This window comes from Fundulus heteroclitus, chromosome 9, assembly GCF_011125445.2.
Source record: "Fundulus heteroclitus isolate FHET01 chromosome 9, MU-UCD_Fhet_4.1, whole genome shotgun sequence".
In the NCBI taxonomy this organism is placed as follows: domain Eukaryota; kingdom Metazoa; phylum Chordata; class Actinopteri; order Cyprinodontiformes; family Fundulidae; genus Fundulus; species Fundulus heteroclitus.
This window is the reverse complement of record NC_046369.1, coordinates 14,358,449-14,376,820: the sequence shown is the minus strand read 5'-3', so window position 1 is coordinate 14,376,820 and position 18,372 is coordinate 14,358,449. Positions and strand designations below refer to the sequence as shown.

General features: G+C 44.0%; 1 protein-coding gene across 7 annotated transcripts in view; it reads left to right on the top strand.

The window, feature by feature from the left end:
• Nucleotides 1-9: 9 nt before the first annotated feature.
• The window catches only part of camsap2a (calmodulin regulated spectrin-associated protein family, member 2a), a 60,317-nt gene continuing 41,954 nt past the window's right edge, over nucleotides 10-18,372 (top strand). For 6 of the 7 annotated variants that reach the window (XM_036141068.1, XM_036141067.1, XM_036141063.1 and 3 more), the window contains exons 1-2: nucleotides 10-652; nucleotides 11,813-12,072. In XM_036141068.1, the coding sequence (XP_035996961.1) occupies nucleotides 514-652; nucleotides 11,813-12,072 (399 nt within the window). In that variant the 5' untranslated portion in view covers nucleotides 10-513. The remainder of the gene's footprint in view (nucleotides 653-11,812; nucleotides 12,073-18,372) is intronic. The other variant, XM_036141066.1, reaches the window with a different exon arrangement.

The following is an 18,372-nucleotide window of genomic DNA, read 5'->3' as shown; positions in this document are numbered from 1 at the left end:
ACTGGAGAACCTCGGAGCGGTGCGGCAGGACGTCGGCAGCAGGAGAAGATAGACTGAATGAGAAGGCAAAGACAAAACAGCCAGGTTATAGGAACGATGTAGCACAGATATGAAAGAGAGAAGCCGCCCGCTTCGCCATCAAAATAACGGAGACCTTGCTGCTCTCAGTCCAGTCAGAGAAAAAAAAAAAGCTTTGTTTTTTGTTTTCTTTCTTTTTTTTGCCCCCCTTTGAAATAACCGAAAACCTGGCCGGGTCCGACGGACAGCAGCAGAATGGATGGAAAACCTCAGGACTAGCGACCCGTTCTCTGGCAAGCAGACCGAGAGGGACGAAAGCGCGCCTGGCGGAGCGTTTAATGACTAAAAGAGGCAGAGAATAAGCAGCCGGGGAGTCAATTTTTCACCTCTCCAGGTTACAGCCGCCTATTGTTTTTTTTTCTCCCACACACACACACATTCCGGCGGTGGGATGCTCCCCTAGGCTTGGCCGCATACAGCATCAGCGGAGGGAATATGGGTGAAGTTCAGGACGTCAGGGATGCGAGGAGGAGCTCCGTCGCTCCGGTGATAAAGTCCTTCGAGCATTATGACTTTTCTCGGGCCAAAATCTGTTGCAGCCTCGGGTGGCTGGTGGCCAAGGCGTACGGGACAGGTAGGGGCGATGCTGTCCTCCTTTTGCTTTTATTTGTGTTTTTACTAAATGCAATTATAAATTAAGTGTGTGATTAAACGTTCCTTAGAATGTATTTATTGATTATTATTATTATTATTCATCCATTGCATTAAAACCCCAGGCATATATATATATATATATATATATATATATATATATATATATATATATATATATATATATATATATATATATATATAAAATTCTATTTTATTTATATAGCGCCAATTCATGAAACATGTCATCTCAACAGGTCCGTATTAAGACAATGTGGTGCCCCTGGGCACTATACCTCAAAGTCCCCCCCCACTCCCCACCCCCCTTACCCGTGCTGTCCTCTGGTCAAAAACATCAGACACAATCAAGGGGATTTCTGTAATGTAATTTACTATTTACTAACTTACACAACTACATGTAGGCATATGAGCAGTGAGCAATATTCAAATATCTCATTTTAAAATGTTGAAATAAAAAAAAATCTTGATTTATTTATCATTTATTATTATTGTGACATCAGTGTTCACAAAACGAATAATGCATGGTCTTTCAACAATTTCAAGTAAATAATATAACAATTTATGAAAAATATATTTTGTGTTATATGTGGTGCCCCCCCCCCCATGGTTGGTGCCCCTGGGCACTGGCCCACTGGCCCTTATGGATAATCCGGCCCTGCATCTCAAGGCATTTTCCGAAGTCAGATTCAATCAGATTATACCGATTGGTTACAAAGAAAAAATAATTTTTAATATATATGTGTGTCAGCATTTGTTTTGGTAGCTACCCTAAATATTTTCCTAAAAAGTAGCACCCTTCCTTTAATTTACATTGTGTTGTCTTTTCTTTCCTGTAACGCTGTTTCATCAACTATTTCTTTGCTGTATTTTTATTTATTTATTAATTTATTTTTTAAATAGATCAAGGTCTTAAAATATGTCAACCGTGGGTGCTCTCCATCCAGGTCAAATTTCTAAAGTCAAACATCCCATTTTGACATAACTTTTTCTCGCAGTATCTGCATCGATCATCATGACGCTGATCTGCATTAGAAAGAGAAAAAATAAAAACCTCGGCATTGCTGTACTTTTGGTCAAAATTGGACCGCTTTATGGATTTTGGCCACCTCATTGATTTCTTTTTTTGATTTGTTTTTCATTTTCATGCCATGATGCGTCACCCTGAGTTCTGCCATATGGGGTCACCAAGATCCAGAGCAGGTGTGGGGGGGATAAACAGTAAAAATCCACCCAATTGGCCAAATACAACACTGCCAAGCAAAGGCCGAGTGCGCAAAAGCCCAACCGACACTCAAAGCGAGCTCACATTGTTTCTGTGACGTTTTGTGATTGCCTCTGTGATGACGGATTGTGTAGCTTTAGGTCATCCTTGGCGGTGGCCAATCAGAGGACATCATAACGTACAGATTTAGGTGTTTTCCTCTCAGTGAGAGAGCTCGTCTTTTGAATGGTGGCCGCGTAAGCGTGCAGGGTTAGGGTTAACCACTAAAAGTAGCATTTGACACAGTGCAGCATTTGATGTATTCACCAGGTCTGGATGAGTTTTTTTTTTTAAGTGTGGTTTAAAAACCTTTATAATTGCACGTTTTACAGTCCTTTAGTCTAAAAGTCCCAGCCAGCCAGCCATCCATTTGCCAGTCATCCAGTTATCCATCTATTCTTCCCTCTGTACGTTTGTCCATTGAGTTTTTTTCTCCATCCATTCCATCCATCTTTCTCCTCCCGTACATCCGTCCTGCCACCCAGCAATTTGTCTATCCATCAACCTATCTGACTTCTCTCCATCCGTCCCGTCCTTTCACCAATTTATCCGCAAGTTCATCCAACCAGCCGTTCATTTGCCCCTTCCTCTCTCTTCACGGTTGATAGCGCTGTTGCCTTGCAGCAAGGAGGCTCTGGATTGAAATTTCCGCTTGGAGTTTGCATGTTTTCTCTACACTCTCTCTGGCCACTGTCCAAAAGTCTCTATTTTGCCCTCTTATAGGAGCGGGATAGCTGTCCAGCACTTACCCCGCCTTTTACCTGATCACAACTACACCCCAACAGCCCTGCGTGGATTAAAGCCTGACCAATAAAAGTTTCTGCAATAAACTCACTGTGAATTATGGGACATATGTGTAAAAAATAAGACTGCGACCGTTGAAAGTCTGAGTGGAAAAGTCTGACGTTTTGACAAAAGAGTACAAAAGGAAGGCTGTTCTGTGCGCTACGTTGACGTGAATCCCATCTGCTCTGGTGCATTCGCCGCACGCCTGGTTTTGTTTGGGCTCGCCCTGCCTCGCTGCTGTTTTGCAACAAGCCAGCAAACACGAGATCCCTCGCCGACCGTCTGCGTATTTCCAATCAGGACCGGATGAAATGGGTCGATTCCAAAAATACAGCCGTCCCCAGGGGGCGAGCAGGCGGGCGGGTGGAAGGGAGGGAGGGAAATAAAAGAGAGGGAGCGGGCGCGCGTCCAGATCCCTGCCCACGCTGTGCCGAGTCTTCACGTTGATCTGGTCTCAGCTCACTGCAGCGATACTGGAGCGCGCGGAGAGTCCTGCAGACGCAGTGGAGCGGGACTGCCTGGTTTTAGGGGTCAACAACAGGGTTTCCATGCAGTTTGGAAAAGTAGGGAGTGTAATTATTTTCCATTGTTGATTTTGGATGAAAAGGGAAAACAAGAGTTTAGGAGAAGTATTAAGTTCTTGTGCTTTATTGCATTCTATCCATCCATCCATCCATCCATCCATCCATCCCTCCACGTTTCCATCCAGCCTTCTGATTGTCCTTCTTTCCGTCCATGTTCAGACCAACTACTCAATTGGTCTGAACATGGAACTGAGTAAATTCAATGTCAGCAGTTTTATTTCAAATTAGCGAAGAAGGTTTGCAAGACTCTGGATGCTGAAGTCTGCAACTTAGCAACAAAATGTGTAGAAACCTGGAAACCTGTTTTTGTTGTTGTTGTTGTTTTTATTTACCTAAGCCCTCTTGTCCCTGAACGTTTGTAAGTGCCCTTAATTACTGTTTAAGATACCACACCTTAGTCTCTGATCGTTGCCTATTGTTTGATGAACCAGTAACTGTAAATATAAAGGAGGGCAAAGGCAATCTTATATATAGATACTAAAATATGGATGAATATGGATAAAAATGGATAAAAATAACAACTGGAGGACAATTTCCTGAGAAACGAATGAAAATCTCTGAGCGCACAATGACGAAATAAAGAGTAGAAACCAAAGTTGCATTTCTTTCTTTTTTCTTTTTTAGGGTGTCGCGGGTTCTTGCTAACAGCCCCTGTGGCGGGCCTTGACCACATAAACTTGACTCCAAAATTGTGAAAAAATCATGGAGGGCATGTCGATGTCTTCAGGTGATGATTTTTTATTTTCACACCTCCAAAAATTAAATACAGAGCAGCCGAAAAAAATCGAAAAAATGATCAGAGTCCATACATGAATTTTACCTCCTCAGAAAAAAAATACCTTTTTGGGCTGCACAGCAACGTTACCTCCTCTCAGAAAAAAAATACCTTTTTGGGCTGCACAGCAATGTTACCTCCTCTGTAACCAGGCCAGACTGACTCAATAGGACCAGCAGCTCTTCTTATAAGTCCTAAGCCCCGCCCTACAATTAAATCTGCAAACAATTGAGCATTCATTTTATTACATAACACACAAAAAAAAACACTTATCCAACAAAACAATATATTTATATCCTGCTTCCATTCCAAAGCTACTTTCTTTAGTTAAAAAAAATACAATTAAGCTTGCTGGCAGACTGACTCCCTTTATGGGAAGAAATAAACAACAGGAAAAAGGAACAGGAAGTATTACGCCCACTTTCCCTCAGAAGCCACAGTCGGACAAAACGTCACTACCTGGGTGAGTGCAAACGTGTGTATGTATTCAAGTGTAAATGTATGAGTTCTGATTCATGAGCGTTGCCAAGTGTGCACCCTTGGTCGCGCCACATCTTACAAGGGAAGACATTAAAAAAACAAGGTGAGTAAATAAAGCGATCCGGCTGCAATTATACACGGAGAGGGATACGTAGCTGAATGAGTGTGTGCGCACGTGAAGTGGTTGGTGTGTGTGTGTGAGTGCGTGCGGCGTGTCAGCGGGATGAACCGCGCTGCACCGTCACATCATCCCCCTCCTCCCTGAGGTTGACGATGTGCGGCAACCTGGACAGGTAATCAGCCACTACATTGGTCTTGCCAGATCGATGCTGAATATTAAACCTAAATGGTTGAAGTGCAAGGTACCATCGGGTGAGCCTGCTATTGTGGTCCTTCATAGAGTTTATCCAGGTTAGGGCTCTATGGTCTGTTTCCAAGTCAAATTCTCGTCCCAACAAATAGTATCTCAAGCTTTCTAGTGCCCACTTGATGGCCAGGCCCTCTTTCTCTACAGTAGAATACCTGGTCTCCCGTGGGTGCAGCTTGCGGCTAAGATATAGTAGTGGATGTTCATCTCCTGGGTCTCCTTGGGCCAGAACTGCTCCCAAGCCAACTGCAGAGGCATCTACCTGTACTAGGAACCTTTTATCAAAGTCTGGGCTCTTTAACACAGGAAAAGAACAAAGCAGTGTCTTCAGCATGTTGAATGCCTCTTCACATTCATCCGTCCAGGTTACTGGGTTCCTTTTGTCTTTTCTTGTCAGCGATGTCAGTGGAGCTGCAATGGTTGCAAAGTGAGGTACAAAACGCCGGTACCAACCAGCCAACCCAAGAAAGGACCGGACCTCTTTTTTGGTACGAGGTCTAGGACAGTTCTTGATTGCTTCTACTTTATCCACTTGAGGTCGGATCTCCCCTCCTCCCAGACAATAGCCCAGGTATCGGGCCTCTTTTTGTGCCCACTCGCACTTCGAAGGGTTGAGGGTTAATCCTGCTTCCTGGATCTTACCTAAGATCAGGGACAAATGTTGGACATGCTCCTCCCATGAATTGCTAAAGACCACCACATCATCAAGGTAGGCCGCACTACAATGGTCACAGCCCTGGAGAACTTGGTCCATTAGCCTCTGAAAAGTGGCTGGTGCTCCATGTAGCCCAAATGGCATCACTGTAAACTGGAATAACCCAGCTGGCACTCTAAAAGCTGTATAAGGCCTGGAACTCTTTTCAAGAGGGATCTGCCAGTAGCCTTTACATAGGTCAAGCGTAGTGATGTACTTGGCGGTTCCAATCTTCTCCAGCAATTCATCCACTCGAGGCATTGGATAAGCATCAAACTCTGAAATTGCATTGATTTTTCTAAAGTCGATACAAATTCGCAGTGACCCATCCTTCTTGAAAGCTATCACAACTGGGCTGCACCATTCTGAACTAGATGGCTCAATCACTCCAAGTTTTAACATTTCTTTTATTTCAAGTTGTAATTTCCCCACCAGTTGCTGGGGAACCCTATAAGGGCGCTGGCGAACAGGTGTTTTATCCTTCAGTCGGATGTTATGTTGAGTCAGTGTGGTTTTGCCTGGAATGGGTGAAAAAAGAGAGGAAACCTCTTTAAATACATCTTGAAGCTGTAGGACTTGTTCTGCTTGCAGATGTGCCAATCTAGGAGGAGCAGTTGTCATCAGACCTTCTGGTTCTGTGTCCTCCTCGCTTTCTAGGCCAACCTGACGAACCATCAGAACTTTCGGGCTGTGGTGAAAGGGTGATTCTTTCCATTCTTTCAGTAAGTTCACGTGGTAAGTCTGGTGCCTCTTTTTCTTGTCAGGATGGTGTACCTCATAGGTAACAGGACCCATCTTCCGGTTGATTGTGTATGGCCCCTGCCATCTTGCCAGGAGTTTATTGCTGGAGGTTGGAAGAAGCAACAAAACCTTCTGTCCAGATTGGAACTCGCGATGACGGGCACGTTGGTCATACCAAGCCTTTTGGTTCTTCTGTGCCTCTCTTGAGTTAAATTCTGCTTCTTCCTGGTACTTGGAGAGTCGTTCCCGCATCTCCAGCACAAACTGGATAATCCCTTTATCGTTTTTACATGCAGGTGGTGACTCCCATCGTTTTCGGAGCAAATCCAAAGGCCCCTGGACATCCCACCCATAGAGCAATTCAAAGGGTGAGAAGCCAGTTGATGCTTGTGGAACCTCTCTATAAGCGAACAGGAGGAATGGCAGCCAACGGTCCCAGTCCTTACCAGTGTCATCCACAAACTTCTGGAGCATTCTTTTTAAGGTTTGATTGAACCTTTCAACAAGACCGTCAGTTTGTGGATGATATGGTGTAGTTTTTATTGGAGCAATGCCAAGCTGTTTATAAAAAAGTTGCATCAGCTTGGAGGTAAAGTTTGTACCTTGGTCGGTTATGATTTCATCCGGGATCCCAACCCTAGAAAACAGCTGCATTAAAGCCCGAAGAACCAGGGGAGCAGAGATGGTTCGAAGTGGAAAAGCCTCAGGAAACCGCGTAGCATAATCTGACACAACCAAGATGTACTGATGGCCACTGCTGCTTTTTATTAATGGGCCCACAATGTCCATAGCAATCCTGCGAAATGGTGTAGAAATGACTGGCAGGGGACGAAGCAATGCCCTGTCAGCTTTGCGGGTGGCAGATGTTTTTTGACATATAGGGCAGGTGGCGCAATAAGTCTGAATATCGCTGTACATTGTTGGCCAGTAAAAGCGTGCACTGGTACGTAGATATGTTTTATGACGACCCAAATGTCCCGCCCATGGCAATGTGTGCGCTAAATACATAATGAGAGGTCTACATTTAGCAGGGATTACCAACCGTTTACACTCATTTTCAATGTTATACAACACATCACTTTCAACAAGATACTTGGGTTCAACCACACAATTTCCATTTTTTTCCCTTTCAGCTTTTACAAATAACGGTTTCAAACTTTCATCCTCTTGCTGTAAAAGAGAAATGTTTTCCGGTATGTCCCACAATGAATCTATCTTATCAGGTTCTTTTAACCTTAGCTGTTTTTCAAAACGCCGTTGGCTCCTGGTTTTTCTTGGCCCTCTTGTGCCACCATCACACAAAGTACTGTCCAAGTCTGGTAATGGTTGGACACCAGCCTGTGCCTGGGCTCTGGTGACCACTGGACAAGAAATATTCACCTTTACTTGGGTTTCGACATCCTTATCAGAACCCATCTGAGTGGGCTGTTTTTCTTTCAGCCAGTCAAAAAGCACTGGTAAGTCCCGTCCAAAAATTACATCTACTGGCAGGTTTTCAATAACACCAAATGTCAACAGATATGGTTGCTCATCAATAACAACAGTTAAATCTGCTTTCGGGTATGTATGTTTGTCACCATGGACGCACAAAATGTCCCCTTGTCTTCCATAATCTATATGGCCCACTGGTACCAGACTCTGCTTTATGAGTGACATGAAACTACCAGTGTCCAAAAGAGCAGTCACATTTTGTCCATTAACAGTTATTTCTTGATAATGCCGGCTAATATTTTCAGTCTCGATATTCCCTTCTTCAAGCCGGGGTGGATAACAGGCACCCGTGACCTTAGCTTTACGCACTGGACACACAGAGGCTTTGTGGCCCGGTTGTTGGCAATAATAACAAACAAAGGTCTTACCCGGTTGATGGTGGTCTGGTTCCCGGGAGGGGTTACCTGGAAAGTCCCGGTTGCCTCGTTCTGTTGTAGCTTTCACTTGGACAGGCTGCGATGTAGCTCTGCGGCTCCTGCTGATGAAGTTGGCACCGGATCCTCCCCTCCGTGCATTAAGGAACTGTGTCGCCAGCTTTGCTGCTCGATGCCCATCTTTTGGTTCGCGTTCCTTCACCCACGTCCTCATCTCCGGAGGTAGAACTCGCAGGAACTGCTCCAGAACGATGGTTTCTCCAATCTGCTCCTTCGTGTGCTGTGTAGGTCGAATCCAGCGCCGGTAAAGCCCCTTCAGTCGGGAGTAAGTCTCAGCAGGGCTTTCATCAGGTGGAACCATAGTTGACCGGAACCGCTGCCTGTAAGTCTCTGGGGATATGTCAAATTTAGCCAGCAATGCTGCTTTCAGTTCATCATAGCAGTGAGCACTGTCTTCATCCATTGCGGTGTAGGCTGCCAACGCCTTACCAGAAAGCAATGGAACAAGTCGACATGCCCATTCTGTCTCTGGCCATTTCCAAGTTTTGGCAATACGTTCAAACCGCATAAGATAGTCTTCTATGTCCTCACCAGCTGCATATGGGAGCATCTTTGGATCCGAATGACCCTCCCAAAAAAACCTTTGTCTTGACCGACCCTGTCTGGACTCTGTTGGGGGTGAGGGAGAGGATGATGATCCTGAATCAGGCGGTCGACGTGAGGCTGGAGTTGGCAGATGATATCTTGGACTGCTTGCTGAACCAGTACTCGATGTTATTGTGCGGGGTGGAGGTTGCCGGACTGCTGGCTGAATAGATCTTTTCAGGTCGTGCAGAACTTTTATCAACGAGTCCTCCTTTTTCTGCTGTGCTTCCATGAAGTTTTGCAGCAGAGACAGGATTTCCTTCCCTGACTCACCAGGTTGAGTCTGTGGCTGCTCCATCTTCTCATCTGCAGAGGTAGACGGCTGAGTTTCCCACGCCGTTTCTGCGGAAGCCTCCTCTTGCTGCTGGGAGCGCAGTCCAGTCCTCTGCTTTGAGAGGTGGGTGGTTTTCCTTCGACATGCCATGATCCCACTCCTGACACCATCTGTCGCGGGTTCTTGCTAACAGCCCCTGTGGCGGGCCTTGACCACATAAACTTGACTCCAAAATTGTGAAAAAATCATGGAGGGCATGTCGATGTCTTCAGGTGATGATTTTTTATTTTCACACCTCCAAAAATTAAATACAGAGCAGCCGAAAAAAATCGAAAAAATGATCAGAGTCCATACATGAATTTTACCTCCTCAGAAAAAAAATACCTTTTTGGGCTGCACAGCAACGTTACCTCCTCTCAGAAAAAAAATACCTTTTTGGGCTGCACAGCAATGTTACCTCCTCTGTAACCAGGCCAGACTGACTCAATAGGACCAGCAGCTCTTCTTATAAGTCCTAAGCCCCGCCCTACAATTAAATCTGCAAACAATTGAGCATTCATTTTATTACATAACACACAAAAAAAAACACTTATCCAACAAAACAATATATTTATATCCTGCTTCCATTCCAAAGCTACTTTCTTTAGTTAAAAAAAATACAATTAAGCTTGCTGGCAGACTGACTCCCTTTATGGGAAGAAATAAACAACAGGAAAAAGGAACAGGAAGTATTACGCCCACTTTCCCTCAGAAGCCACAGTCGGACAAAACGTCACTACCTGGGTGAGTGCAAACGTGTGTATGTATTCAAGTGTAAATGTATGAGTTCTGATTCATGAGCGTTGCCAAGTGTGCACCCTTGGTCGCGCCACATCTTACAAGGGAAGACATTAAAAAAACAAGGTGAGTAAATAAAGCGATCCGGCTGCAATTATACACGGAGAGGGATACGTAGCTGAATGAGTGTGTGCGCACGTGAAGTGGTTGGTGTGTGTGTGTGAGTGCGTGCGGCGTGTCAGCGGGATGAACCGCGCTGCACCGTCACATAGGGATTTTGAACATATTGTTCAGATTCAATTTAATTAAATTTTATTTATATAGCGCCAATTCATGAAACAGGTCATCTCAAGGCAGTCAAAGTCAAATTTTAATCAGATTATACAGATTTGTCAGATACTGACAAAAGCAGTATCTGGATAAGCTCAGCTCATGATGTCAGTCTCTAAATGAGCTCTTATCTGATTGTTCATCAGGCAGCTGATTGATGGATTTAGCTCTTTGTTTGTCAGATGTCCAGGTACGCTGGAGAGCACATGTTGGAGTAGCTTAAAGCACGCTGTCTGTTTTTGGGCACTAGTGCTAACTCGGCCACGGATCTTCTATTGAGAGCAATCAAATGCTTTGATCCAAAAAGGACAAGTAGAAGAAGCGGAACCGGTCCGGCTGCGATCCATAAACGTGGAGTTTTTTTTTATCGTAGCCCAGACCGGTAAATACTTCTCTCAGGTGATGAACGCGCAGCCAGGCTCTTTGAAGAGGAGGGTGTTCCCAGGGAGCTGAAAGATAAAGACGAGGGGAATCGATCGGGTTCCACTGCTCCTGCTGTTGCTATGGCGACGCTCAGGTCTATCCGCACTCGCCCCACATCAAGAGAGACAGTAAAAACCTGCACGGGACGAGACGCCGTCCTGTCAGAAAGGAGGACACATTTTTTTAGTCTAAATTCAATTCAATTCAATTCTATTTATATGGCGCCAATTCATGAAACATGTCATCTCGAGACACTTTACAAAGTCAAATTCAATCATATTATACAGATTGGTCAGAAATGTCCTATATAAGGGAACCAGTTGATTGCATCAAAGTCCCGTCAAGCAGCATTCACTCCTCCTGAAAAAGCGTAGAGCTACAGGGAGAGTCGTCTGCATTGTCCATGGCTTTGCAGCAATCCCTCATACTGAGCAAGCATGAAGCGACAGTGGGAAGAAAAAACAACCATTAGCGGGAAGAAAAACCTCCAGCAGAACCGAGCTCAGTATGAACGGTCATCTGCCTCGACCCACTGGGGGTTAGAGAAGACAGAGCAGAGACACAACAAGACAGACAAAAAAGCACAGAAGCACACATTGATCCAGTAATCTGTTCTACATTAGATGGTAATAGCGGGTGATCTGTCTTCCCTGGATGATGTCACAGTTGACAGAACGTCAGACCAGATGTACCTACTATGAAGAAAAAAGAGAGAGAGAGCAAAAAGTTAAAAGCTGTAATGGCAACAGTCATGCAAAACTAGAGAACAGTAGAACTCAGTAGAGTGAGAAAAATAGGCCCTGATGTCCTCCAGTAGCCTAAGCCTATAGCAGCATAACTACAGAGGTAGTAACATGAGCCACTCTAACTATATGCTTTGTCAAAAAGGAAAGTTTTAAGATTAAATGAGCTCATTATCTTTGTATTTATTTATTGAACAGTCCCTGCTTAGTTTTGGTTTTATCCGTCTCCTTTAAGTTGTGAAAACCATCGTGGGAAGATTCACGGCCCAATGGCCACCCCACACGTTGAGGGTGGAAGTGCCGCGCGAAGCCGTTCAGTAGACTTCTTTTACTTCAAAACAAAAAAAAAAACCTGTTTCTATCCCTCCACCACACAGACAGCGTCCCCGCAGACCTGAAGGAGCCCTTCTACACCGACCAGTACGAGCAGGAGCACCTGAAGCCCCCCGTGGCCAGCCTCCTGCTCTCTGCCGACCTGTACTGCCGGGCCGGCAGCCTCATCCTGAGGAGCGACGCCGCCAAGCCTCTGCTGGGCCACGAGGCCGTCATCCAGGCGCTGGCTCAGCGCGGCCTCTACGTCACCGACCAGGAGAGACTGGTCACTGAGCGGGACCTGCGCAAGAGGCCTCTGCAGATGGTGAGAAACATTTTATTCCTCATTCCGTCAGGATGTAGTTACGCTCCATGTCTGACTCCATCATCTGAGGGACAGTCTTGGCAAGAGAGGTACGCAGTGACCTTTTTCCTCTTTCCATATTTCTATTAAGCATATTTTTATTTACTTTTTTACATTTATTTTTGCGAAGGAAACAACGAAGGTGGACAAACAGGAAGTGGTACCTGCTGTCGGTGCATTTTCTGAGCTCCTCAAGGCGAGAGAGGCTTTTCTTTTTCGGATATTTTAGTTTTTTCGCTGCGATGCTTTTATTTCTGTGTTAACAAAAGTAAGAGGGGGCCATTAAGTAAATAAAACCGCCGGTGAACACAAAAGACGATCAGCTCAAATGTTCCACCGGCACAAACAGCCTGCTCAGCTTTTAAATAGTCATCCTTGTGGGTTTTCAATGTTAAAACAAGCCAATGAAAACAATTATTTCTTTTAAAAAAAGATATTTTTTTCTGATTTTACAGCAGAAAAGGAAAGTGCCTCAAGCAGTTTGGAAACAGCAACCTTAAGCGGTCAGAAACGCTGACACCAACAATTTGTTTGGATAACATAAAACCTCTAATGTAATTTTAAACAACAACCAATATATATTTAAGCTGTATGCAACCAATGTGTTTTTTTTTTTGTTTTTTTGTTTTTTTAGCTAAATTGTCAGTGTTTGAAATGAGATGGCTTTTAAAGGCTTCCTGCTGACTTTGGATGAGGCTTCCTCATTATTTCGGGGCGAAGTCTCAGTAGGACGCAGCACCGGTTCAGTGAATAGCGATCGGGATGCAATTAACGCGCAGTGTGCCTGCAGTCTGTTTGCAGACCCTCGCTGCTTTTTATTTCTCCTCGCTGCTAGCTCACGAGTTATTTAAGGTTCGTCGGGGTTTGCGTCCCAGACAAGCGTTTTTAGTGGACGTTTAATATTTAGGCTAAAACAGTAAAGTCCACCTTGGACGGGATTACACACATCTCTTACGTCAAATAGTCTTCCAATCGGCGGCCCTGAGCTGTAAGCGGGGTTGGCACCAGAAACGAGCCCAGCATGGATCCTGACTGATTGCTTAGCAGATATAAGGAGATAAAGTGTTCATGTGTAGCAACAGGTTGTCCCGCCAAAGTGAAAACGAGCCGACAGATGAGCGGGAAACACCAAGCGAGTTCTTTCTTTCACTCTTTTTCTCCCCTTCTAGCACTTCCTATTTCCCTTCACCCTCAGTTTATATTTAATCTTTTGATTCCTCTGTTCGGCACTTAATGTCCCACAGCTGACCGTCATCTTGTCTTTTTAAACCACATGCCTTCTCCTGAGTTGATTTCTTTAAAGCACCCCCGCCCCACCTTCCTTTTTTTTTTTTTTTTAACTCAGGAGGTTTTCCTTCTGCCTTTCTCTTTTCCTCTTTAACTTTGTTGTATCTGTTTTTTCATGAAGGCATATCCCACGTTTCAGAAGTCCGTCTTGAAGCTCAGTTATTTTACCATGAAGCTTTAGTTATTTTACATGCTAACACGTCTCAACAACGAGCAGTAATGAGGCGTTCTTATTGCTTTTGCCGATCGGAGCATCAACCATTTAAAGCCTGTCAAAATCTGACATGGCGGACGCGGCGGCTGTCCTCGCCGTGCTCCGCTGAGGTTAGGTGTACCACAGGAGAGGGCTTTGTCTTCCAGAAGACGAAACATTTTTAAAGGAGAAGTCCGGTCAACAAGGAAAAATCAGTGGATCATTACCTATACCTAAAACTAATACGTACGTGGTGATTTAATGAATTTAGCATTAGTCAGTATGGCCGCCCAGAGGGGTGGAGTGATATGACACACTTAGAAAGTATGCTCACTTTTTGCGAAGCCCACTTATTTTATGCAACTTTGGTCTTATTTTTTCTAAAGTCTCTAGTAAATTTCATGAGTTGCGGGTGGCGGTTTTTTTGGGCTTGTTTCTGAAAGTGAAGTCGATTGTTTGGGCTCTAAAATAAGTGACGCTGAAATATCCCTCCGCCTCATAACGCGCTGCAGCTCATCCTGACAGGAGCAGAGTAAACTCAGAAAGAGCCGCTCTGCCCGTATTTTCTGCAGTTTACGGTTGCAATAACTGATGATAACTGCTGAAAGTAGATTAGGCAGATCACCATTTTGAGCATATATTGGTTTTAAAGATGAGTTTTTAGATCAGATGAGTTTTTACTCCCTGATAATATTGCAGAACCCAACCCATAAAGCGTACTTTAATGCTTATTGGTTGTCTTTTTATGTCTCTAAAATGTAAAATTAGTATTACTTTAAATTTAAATGCTTAATACCATGTCTATCTTTGTTTAAGAGGCAAAAAACAATATTTCGGCATGAAAGCGGGTATTTATTTACAAGGAGACAGATAGGGCATTGGGACTTGGTCAACAGCCGATCCCGCACCATGACGTCACAAACTGGGAGGTGGCAGTACTGTTCTTGCCCAACATGGATGCCTCCACTAAATCACATTCAAATGAAAATTACTCTTAATTAAAAAAACTTATCATTTATTGAAAAGTATGTAATAATTGTATATTTAAAGTACCTTCAGCAGTTTGAATTCTGATTTTGACCGGACTTCTCCTTTAACTAGTTGCTTCTTTTTGAGAGCACCTGCCTGCAGGTATGACCGCTCGAGTAGAGTCATTAAATTTTGCTTCCCGGCACTTTCCCGCAGCATCCCTCCTGCCTCAGCAGTTTGTGTCGGGAGGAAGAATTTTAGGACTAAGCAACTCTACGCGATGTCTAAAGCAGCCCCGCTGGGTCGGTCAGAGGAGGGAGATGCTGATCAAGTCGGACTCGTGTCATAACAACGGCGTATTTTCTGACGTTTCCACTGGGTTTCTAATTAGATTTTGCTTGGCAGTGTTATTTTCGCCGCCTTTTTTTCTCTGTAAATATTCTGCCCACTCATCCTTCTGTCTCCTGCCATGTGACGACTTTCCACACGTGAACACGCAGGAACCAAATTTCGCAGATCTCACCCACTCAGCCGCCCACGCAGATTCTTTATCCCGGGCTCTCTCTCTTCTCCTCGCCACCTGAAAGGCTCGTAGAGAACAGGGGAAAGAAAAGCAGGGGGTGGCTTGACAGTCTGAAAGCGCGTTTCTAGCCTCGCAGGAGGCATCAATGGCAGAGCAATGTTAGCTCTGAAGTCAGGAGGATTTCTTCTGGCTAAGAGGTTTTCTGTGCCGCTTTCATGAGCAGCAGAGTGTTAATTGTACTTGAACACAGTCACCTAGCTACCGCTATGTATTCTGAGTGAAATTACAGGTATATTTCTTGGCATGATGACATAATAACCCCACATGAAACACAATGCTACACTACTTCCTGAGCGACTTGAAAGACAATGGATCTACATACATAATAAGAAGAAGGAAATCTAGATTTATCTGGTGGATGTGTCACCTTTTAAGGTTCCTTTATGTAAAATAGCCCCGATTTGATCCTCGGACCGCTGAAGCAGCTCGGCATACAGACGAGCGGGACGAGGCGTGGAAACAGAGGTTCCCGTTTCATACAACAATCCGATAGGCCGGATCCGCATTGCAGCTGTGGTTGTTAATTGCCTTGCTCAAAGGCAGCTCTGCGGTAATGATAATCCGCGATTATCACTGCTCATATCCACTCCTAGCCTTTGGGAAATTTGCTCCACAAAGGAGGCAAAAAGGCTGTGTTGATTCAGAGTGCGCGATACAGCCTGATGAGAACCACTCCGCTTAGTAGAGCTAAGTGGTTTTATACGTTTCTGAATCACTTTCACTCTATGGGTCACTTTAGGGACTTGTTTGTTACGTGCTTTTCATTGTCCTCCATACAGCTCCTATTTTATTTTATTGTAAATAACCAGAGAGTAAATCCAATATGTGCAGAGATACAATCAGTGTCAGGCGGTGAGATATTAATGATGTGGGATCTCTTCTTTAAAAGATTCTGAACATTTTAAAATACCGGCGTTCAAAATAGGTCAACATGATGATAATATTCAGGAAGACGGTGCAGGATGTATTGTTTTTTTTTAACAAGAAATGCGTATTATATTAATGGCTGTTGCTAAAAGTGTAATTTAATTGGTGATGTTGTGGATTAAAGGGGAGGTTGCGTTTGTGGTGAGATAAATGTCCAAAGTTGTTACTGATAAGTAAAATGTATACATGTTGAACTATGAATGTTAAACGTGTGTTACTTACCACAGCGGATGTAAATGGGTCATGTCACTGCATTGAGTCTTTCATTTTCCGTTATGCCTCTCTGTGCCATGACTTAAACCAATCAGTGCTGTCTTATTGGTTAAAAACAACATTAAGGGAACTTAAAACAAAAATCCCATTCCTGCTGAGCGATTTCATATTTAATAAAAATCCTAACTGGACCCTTTAACTGGTTCCCAGGGATCAAATAAAATCTTATGAGCAGATACTTTAAAATGGTGAGAAATGCATGACTAAAACGCTGCAGATACACATACAGATTAACTTTACATACATAATGTTTAGACGTAATTTTGACTATGGCTACATGGTACGTGACAAAGTTGATTCCATGACTAAGCAAGTTAAAACAGTCATGGAATCATGATTTTAGGATATTTTAATCTAACGTTGTGTTAGAATCCACACCACAGATTCTACTATGTATTTTTTTTATTGTTTAAAATTGTATTGATCGTCATCTTTTTTTTCTTTTCTTTCATTGACACTTTTGTACGGTTCTGAGAAATGTGCCCTCTGTGTTTACCCCATCCCTTAGGGAGCAGTGGGCATCCACTGTGTAGCGCCCAGGGAGCATTCTGGGGCTAAGGACCTTGCTCAGGGACCAAGAGTGGCAGTCTGTGGGATTTGAACCAGGGAACTTGCAGCCTTCCAACAGCCCTGCTCTAACCACTAGGCCACCACTCCCACCCCCCTGTCATAAGTGAAGTGGGAAAAGTATGTGGAAAATAAGTACACCCCGAAAAATACACCCTAGATACATTCAAATCTGTAAAACCCTAGAATTTAAAGCGGTCTTCCTTTCTATCTTCCATGTCTTTGAAACTAGAGATTTTTACTTGGTCTGTTTAAACATATAAAACCAAGTTCAATCTTTTATGAATTGCAGTGCAATAGAAGCGAGCTACAAGCTGCTTACAGTTCATCATGTTACAAACACAAACCTTTATCTAATTCATTGGGTTTTTATGTGATAAACATTCACAAAGTAGTGTGAAGTGGAAGAAAAATTATAGATATTTTCTTTCTTTCTTTCTTTCTTTCTTTCTTTCTTTCTTTTAAAATTAGAATCTGAAAAGTGTGGCATACATTTAGCTCCCTTTAAAAGTAGAATAAATGCAGCTGCTCTGTGAAAGCCTCAGGAGTTTGTTAGACCTCTTAGTGAACAAGCAGCATCGTGAAGACCAAGGAGCGCATCAGACAGGTCAGGGATAGAGTTGTGAACTAAGAGTATCTGAAAATAGAAAGTATGTTAAAACTGCAAGACATGGCTGTTCACCAGATCTGACTGGAGAGCCTTCCAGAAACACAACAAGCCAGAGCTACACTAGCAATGCTTTGGTCAAAACATATCCATGTGTCAGAATGGCCTAGTTAAAGCTCAGATTAAAGGCCCGTTTACACTACACTTTTTTAACCGAGCCGAGACTAGTCCGAGCTCGGTAACCGAGATAACTCTTGTGTGTAAACGGTCAGCAGACTGAACCAGACCGCGCTAACGATAACCGGACCGCGCTAACTGCAGACCAGTTCCCCACCAGGTCTCGGACTGGTTTTTTTTAGCCCGGTTCCCTGATAACGAGGAGCGCATGAGCAGACCGCGTCATCCCCTTACAGTCAGCTGACTGTCAGCGGGTTTCCCGGCGTGTCTGGCTGCACGTCCCGATTCACACTCCATTCAGACAAATTTCAGACATTCATAATAATACTAGCTTCCTTACCGTGCCACACAGTTTCCAGAGATGACTCTGCTTATGAACCTCAGCGTCTGTTGTTGTTTCCTGCGTCTGTAAATCCTTATTAGACGTTCATTTGTCTTATCCACGTCCCAAAAGCCGACTCTATGTCTAACAATAACATCCTGAATATTACGGGTGCCGCCATTTTGATTTGCTCGGTCCCGCCTTCAATCCCAAAGAGCGGTAGTACCGCAGATCGCCACTAGGGGCGAGGAGCAACCAAGGAACAAATAACCGAGATAACTCTTGTGTGTAAACGGCTGCATTTATCTCAGTTAACTGGACCAAGCTCGGACCGGTCTCGGCATGGCTCGGTTTTT